We start from the raw sequence: 6,778 nt of genomic DNA on the forward strand, positions 1-6,778 counted from the left end.
GGAGGCCGATGTGTCCGGCCGAGAGAGGTGTTTGTCTGGCTGTCCTCTAGGGAAGGACCGACTCCGTCTGTCTGAGGGGCTGAGCCGGACAGAGCTGAAATGTATACAGTTCCTCGGGAGAGTGAAGGAACCCGGTCCATAGATAGAGGCACAGGTGGTTGGAAGTCCTGGGGGTGTGTAGGGACCAAGAGGAGATGTGCTGGAGAAGGACACCCGAGGGATTCCAGTGCCAATGTCCCCTCAGAGCCTCGGGTCTCCCTTGCTAAGGACTTGGGAAAGTCCCCGCGGGCTGAGCTCTTGGTCTACACTCTGCTTCTCAGAGCAGTGGGCAAAGATCGCTTCCTTCCAGGGATCGCACAAGACTGGGGGCCGCGTGCTCCCCCAGCGGCCCCACAGCTCTCGGGCAGGACCCCGCGCTCCTCCCCCACGTCCTCATGAGAAGCTTGACCCTAGCGATGGAGCGGGATGAGGAATCACGGAGCCCGAGGAGAGGTATTCTCGGGGGACCAGAAGCCCCTTTCTCCGAAATCACACGTGGAACCTTTGTGTCGTAAACAGCACCACCGGGCGCCGGGGGCTGCGTGCGCCCAGGCCCCTCGCTTGCTCAGAGACGCCAGCAGCCGCGGGCCACATCTTCCATCTGGGCTGGAAATTTTAAGGATGCCCACGGGTCCACCCTGGTAGAATTACAAGCAATTCTCCTATATCTGCCTCTACTGGCCTGCCCTGTGGGATGAGAGCCTGACAGCAGCCCGAGAGGAGCCCAGAAAGCAACGCCGGACGGTCCCCCCTACTCCGGGACCTGCTGCGGCCGCCGAGGGAGGCTCTCTTTCCCTTCCCAGCCGTGTCTCTGTGAGAAGCTCCCAAGGGGGCACCTCGGCTGTCAGGGCGGCTGGCAGGCCTCCGGGGGCCCCCACGCACGGTCCCTCCGGCGTCTCCAGGGCGGGCCCTGCCACTCCATTCCTGCATTTCTGGTCTGTGGCTGGTCTGTCCCTCCCTGGGAGGAGGATTTCGCCCAAGGCCATGGGGAGGGTGGAGAGCGTTACCCCTCCCTTGCTCTGATTGCAGAAAAGGAGGGGGCTCCCATCCCATGGCAAGGCTACCACGGGAGCTCTGCCCTCACGCAGACCGGCCTGCCTGTCCCGGTCCCTGGTCCCCAGCTCTGACGTGGGCCCTTTGAGCCGGTCGGCAGCCAGGTCGGCAGATCCGTGACCGGTGTGAGTGCCATGGCCGAGGAGCTGTCTGCGGAACAGGTGGCTGAATTCAAGGCGGCTTTCTCCAGATTTGACAAGAACGGGGATGGCACCATCAACACCCAGGAGCTGGGGGCCGTGATGCGGGCCCTGGGCAAGAATCTGTCAGAAGCCGAGCTGAAGGAGCTCATCGCCCGGGTGGACACGGATGGCGACGGCGTCATCAGCTTCCAAGAGTTCCTGGCAGAGATGGTCAAGAGGATGAAATCCTGGGGCAGCGAGCAGGACATACGGGAGGTCTTCCGTGCCTTCGACCTGGACGGCAACGGCCGCATCAGTGTGGAGGAGCTCAAGCAGGCCATGGCCAAGCTGGGCCAGACGCTTTCCCAGGAGGAGCTGGACGGCATGATCCAGGAGGCCGACGCGAACAAGGACGGGCAGGTGGATTACGACGAGTTCCTGCGCATCCTCTCCCAGAAGTGAGGCCCGGCCCCGGCCCGTCTCCTGCTCCGCAAGCCTTCTCGGGGCCTCTGCTTCTGCAGCGGGGACGCCAGGGGGCAGTCTGGGTGGTGGATGGGAAATCACCTTCCCTCTCTTGGGCCTGGGGTCTGCGCTCTGTGCCCGGCGAGACCTTAGAGCGGCTCTTGTAGAGAAGCGGGGAACCCCCGCCGCACTGGACTGTTGTGAGGAAACCCAAGGCAATGGCAGTTGAAATAAAAGGAGTGTGAGCCCTGAGGGCGGCGTGTGCTGGTGCTGGTGGGAAGGTAGAAAATCGAAGCCTTGGGACCGTGGTATTTGGGTCTCTTCTGCGCCTTTGCCCCTTCCCTGGGCTGCCCGGGGAGGAGAACAGGTGCGGGAGGGGTGTGTTGGGCTGGGAGGGGACACAAGAGGCACGTTTCTTTGCCTTAAGGTTCTGCCTGAGCTCCTGGGTCCGGACGGGAGGCTGGAGCCGGAGCCTGGGACTGGGACACTGTCTACGCCACAGACAGTAAAGTTAGCCTCCTTTGCACATCGTCCTCCTCTGCTGCCCCAACCGCGCTCGAATGGGGTTTGTGGCCCTGCAGTGTGGCTGCCCAGATTCAGGCCCCTTGGAGGCTGCTGGTCACAGTTTGTGAGGCTCCCTTCCTCGTCCTGGTTCTCAAGGGCGCCCTGCCCAGGAGGAAACCGAGGCCCAGGGTGGCATTGGGTTGAAGTCCTGGGGTTGTAGGGGAGGCAGACGAGCCCTAGGCCTCAGGATTCGGAGAGCACACAGGGTCTCCCGGTGTCGTCTGCAACCCGTTGTGCGGCCTGGGTGCTGTGCGATGCCAGGCTTTGCTTCCTCCTTCGTGAAATGAGTTTTTCCTTTACTTTTGGCGATGACTGACTTTGTCTTATCCTAGCTGTGCCAAGTCAGTGGTTCTCCGCCCGGGGTGGGGACACAGAGCCAGCTTCCCCGGGGGGGCGGGGGTATTGCAAAATACCAGCTCCTGCCCTTCCCGCCTGCCCCTCATTCCAGCAAGGGCGGGGGTGAGTGGCAGAGCCTGCCCAGCACACCCCGGTGCAGCAGCGGCAGGGACAGATCAAGGGGCGGTGGGGGGTGGTGCTGCGGCTCGGATGACATCTTTCCGTTTTCTTTTCTCCCATTGGGCATCATCGTGGGTCATTTCAGTCTCCTGTGACCCTCACGTGCTTCTATCTCTTTCCCAGCGCTGTCCTCAGATCAAGTCCCCAGGTGTGGCCAGACCCCGTATCCTGAAGCCCAGCAGGTGTCAGACGCAGGACAGCCCTGTGTCCAAACAGTATTGAGGACTGGGAGAGCTGGTGGGCTGGGCAGGCTCTGAGGCAGGAAACCTCGGCTCCCCTAAGGTTCTGAGGGAGGCAGGGGACGGACCGGGGAGCAACACGACAGAGGTGTGGGATCTGGGGGAGGTACAGACGTGACAATAAGAAGGGGCAAAGGCAGCCACCAGGCCTGGTGTGGTGAAGAAAGGAGTGGCAGAAATACGCCCGGGTCCAGGACGGGGGTGGTTCCCTCCAGAAAGTCCCTGTCCCCTTATGGACATAGGTCACAGAGGTCTGAGTTTCTAAATTAGTGAGTCCTAAATGCCAAGCTGGCCCAAGGTGAAGGTTTCCAGGCTCTGGGCGGAAACAAGAAAAAATAAAGACTTTTTCAACTAGCCTGAATGTATGCCATGTTTAAAATTTTGAGAATATGCTCATTCGGTATTTTCTGTGTTAAATGTGTTTTCTTCCATGAAGCCGCTATGACGGCCGGTGATGGTTCTGAGGTTTTTTGTTTTTTGTTTTTTTTTTTCATGCTCTTACTCTGAAAAATGAAGAGTCCTTATAAAGTGCCCCCAATGAATGTGGGTATTTCACTGTCCCACGGCACCTGCTGGAGGGGGTGGAGTGTAAAATCCATTTTCTTTCTTTAAAAAAAAAGATACCCCCCCCAAACATGTGGCTCATGCATGGGAGGAGAAAACTCCCACAGTCAACAGTGGGCGCGTGTTCAGGACAGCTGTTTGCACGGGACAGGGAGGTGAGGGGCCCGGGGGCCGTCCCCCACGCCTCCCGAGCTCGCTGCCCACTTCGGGGTGGCTAGCTCGGCTGTTCTCTGTGTTTTCGGACGTCTACAAAGAGCTCGGCTCAACATTATGCACGCGGCGCTAGAAAGACTGGACCTGGTGGAGGGAAGGAGAGATGTGAAGCCCTTGGCAGCCCCCGGGGGCTAGGAGGGGGGGCGTCTGGGGTCGCTCCCTCGCGAGCTGTTCCTGGGATGAGGGTGCGGGGCCGGAAGGCAGGAACAGAGCAGCGGGAGCGTCTCTGTCTGTTGCCCCCGAGGACGAACGGGGAATCTGAGGGTCTGGGAGAGGACATGACTCACTTCAGGTCTCCGCTGAGGGACAGATGTGTGTGGACCTCAAGGATTCAGAGGCGGCCCCTCCAGCAGTGCCTCCTTCCTCCTCTCCCCCCAGAGCATCTTCCGTCCCGAGACCCCAAGGAGCAAGGACTCCTTGGGCAGGAGCATCCTCTGGAAAGCCACGAGGCTGACGACCTTCCACACCCGGCCTCCAGGAGATGCGCAGAAACAGCCTCAGCTGCGACTTCCCATCTCTTGGAGCACCTTCGAGGGTGGAGTCCAAGTTTGGGAAGCCACCGGCCCCCATCTAGAGCACTGGGGAGGACGGGAAGTAGCTGGAGAAGCGTCCCCAGAGCCAACGCAGCCAGAGGTGACTTCAGGGAGAGTCAGTTCCCTGGATATCCGTTTGCCAAGACTGGTTCTGCCCCTGGCCTATTTGCTGGTATTTCCCAATTAAAAAAAAAAAATTGTTTGTAAAAACACTTTATGAGGATTACAGGGATTCATGTTGGATGCGAGGGTTTAAGACTCTGGAGTATTTCTGCGGTATTTTCCTCGCCTGGTTGAGGGTTTGAGCTTCCTGGAGTTGTTGTGGTTCGGTCCATTACCTTGGTCGGTTCACCTGAACGTCGCCCAGCACCTGACGAAGATGGACGTTCTCTGTGTTCTGCTCTCGGTTTGCTCCTGTGTTCGTTTTCGTCCGTTGGGCCCATGACTCAGGGGGAGGAGAAGAGCGTCTCTCCAAGACGGAGTAGCTGTGCGGGCCTCCGGCGGCAGCGGTCTACGGACCGTGGACCAGGCAGGTCTGTCTTCTCACAGGTTTTCAGTAGAGGCCACTGCTTCGGTTCACCGACACGGACCCGGTCAGACCCACACTTCGCGTGTGTTCTGGGCGGTACTTGGTAAAGGCTCGGCGTCTGAAAGAGTTACCAGCCACGGACTGGACCCTGAGCGGAGCAGAACCGAACTGAGGGGTCTGCTGGGGGGCGGGAAGAGTTCGGGGAAAGCAAAACTAGTTGGAGCTGAAGCAAAATCCTCCCCAGACCCTTCAAGGCGTTAACCAGGACGTGGGTTTTAGACGAATGACTCTACTCCTGGTCACAACAGCTATTTCAAATTCCACATACTGAATGATACATTTTCTCATTGACTCGCCCCCGGATTTTTAAAAATCCCAATTTACATCCATTCCCGACAGGCCTTTCTTTTCAGGTCCGTATCCGATGCCTGCTCCTCCAGGAAGCCTTCCAGAACAGGCCCTGGCCGGACCCGCCGGGGTGAAGGCTTGACTCTCCCCCTCTTGGTACCACTCTCACCGAGGTGCATCTTGTGTTACAGCTTCTTGTGAATAAGGCCCAGTCTTCTTCCTCAGATCCCCAAATGATAATGCAAACTAGTCCACATTCGCACTGGGACCTGCCCTTGCGCCCAGGATGTGCGGACCCCAGGAGCGTGGCTGGTCCGTCGCGAACCCTCCCCGCGCCTGCCCTGGGTGCCGCGTGCCCCGGCGGGCTCCTTCCCCCGCGAGGCCTCACCTCTACCCCCGAGAGAGGCCTCCCCTCGCCCGCCGGCTTGGACGGGGCCTCTGCAGCGCGAGAAAAGGCCCGGAGTGACTAAGCAAGACGTACCTCCCGTCGGTCCCCCACGCCCAGGATATACGTTTCTAAAAGTCCTGCATCGGCCAGGGTGCTCTGGGGACGTGTAGAGGAGGGATGTAAGAGGACATTTGTTACAGGAATTGGCTCGTGTGATTATGACGGCCGAGCGGTCCCCTGATCCACGGTGTCTTCAGCCTGAGTCTGAAAGTCCAAGATCCAGGCGGGCCCCGTCCTGGCTTGAGAATGGGGGTGACCTCACCCTTCCTCCACCATACTGTTCTCTGTGGGCCCTGGATGGACTGTTGGTGCCCCTACCCTGGGGAAGGCCACCTGCTCCCCGCCCCCACACACACACCCAGCCCTCTGGGGGTCCCGTGGTCCAGCCAAGCTGACAGTAAGAATGACCCATCATAAGCTCACTCGTTCCTGGTGTGGAAACAGGGAGGGTCCGGGTGGCGTAGGTCACAGGACACTCAGAGATGAGACGTCAGGCCATCGTACCAGTGCTCTTCACAGGGCACCGTCCCCTCTGCCACCCGGATACAGGGCCTGCAGGGCCCAGAGTCACAGGAAAACATCTAGATAGGACACCTTGTCCCATTTTCTCAGAAACTAGTCCAGGTTTTGAGTTTTAGGGTCCACAGTGTGGCTGCCAAGCCCCTCTCTTGCTGAACTGCTCAGTTACCCTCTAGAGGGAGCACAGCTCGGCTCTCCCAGCCACCGCCCACCCCCATAGGAGCGCCCCTGCTCCCCCCCCCACCCCCCCGCCCTTGCCCCTGGTTTTCCTCCATCTGGGAAAGCACCCAGACGTCCCGTCCCGTTCTGCAAGCTCCTTCTTGCTGATCTACACTTGTTTACCATCCTCGGGCTCTCGTCTCTTCCCTGCTGCAGATGGCCTCACGCCCAAGGCACCGGCCCCCGCTGTGCATCTCACCTCCCCCGGTCCAGCCTGTGCTTGCCCTCAGTTTCTGTTTGTTTGTTTTTTTAAAAAATTTAATTCATTTGACACACAGATAGAGAGAGTGAGCACAAGAAGGGAGAGCGGCAGACAGAGGGAGAGGGAGAAGCAGGCTCCCTGCTGAGCAAGGAGCCTGAAATCACGAGCCGAGCTGAAGGCAGACGCTTCACCGACTGAGCCCGCTGGC

The 6,778-nt window shown here is 59.4% G+C and overlaps 1 protein-coding gene across 1 annotated transcript; it reads left to right on the forward strand.

The window, feature by feature from the left end:
- Positions 1-1,101: 1,101 nt before the first annotated feature.
- On the forward strand, positions 1,102-1,921 carry LOC308347856 (calmodulin, striated muscle-like). Its single transcript, XM_080811615.1, has one exon. The coding sequence runs from the start codon at positions 1,227-1,229 to the stop codon at positions 1,674-1,676; it is 450 nt and encodes a 149-aa protein (XP_080667741.1). The 5' UTR covers positions 1,102-1,226; the 3' UTR covers positions 1,677-1,921.
- The last annotated feature ends 4,857 nt before the right edge of the window (positions 1,922-6,778 follow it).

This window comes from Martes martes, assembly GCF_963455335.1.
Source record: "Martes martes genome assembly, chromosome: 8".
In the NCBI taxonomy this organism is placed as follows: domain Eukaryota; kingdom Metazoa; phylum Chordata; class Mammalia; order Carnivora; family Mustelidae; genus Martes; species Martes martes.

Bases quoted from the DNA above. Each gene is read 5' to 3' on its own strand.
- LOC308347856 (XM_080811615.1), top strand. From the start codon at position 1,227: ATGGCCGAGGAGCTGTCTGCGGAACAGGTGGCTGAATTCAAGGCGGCT.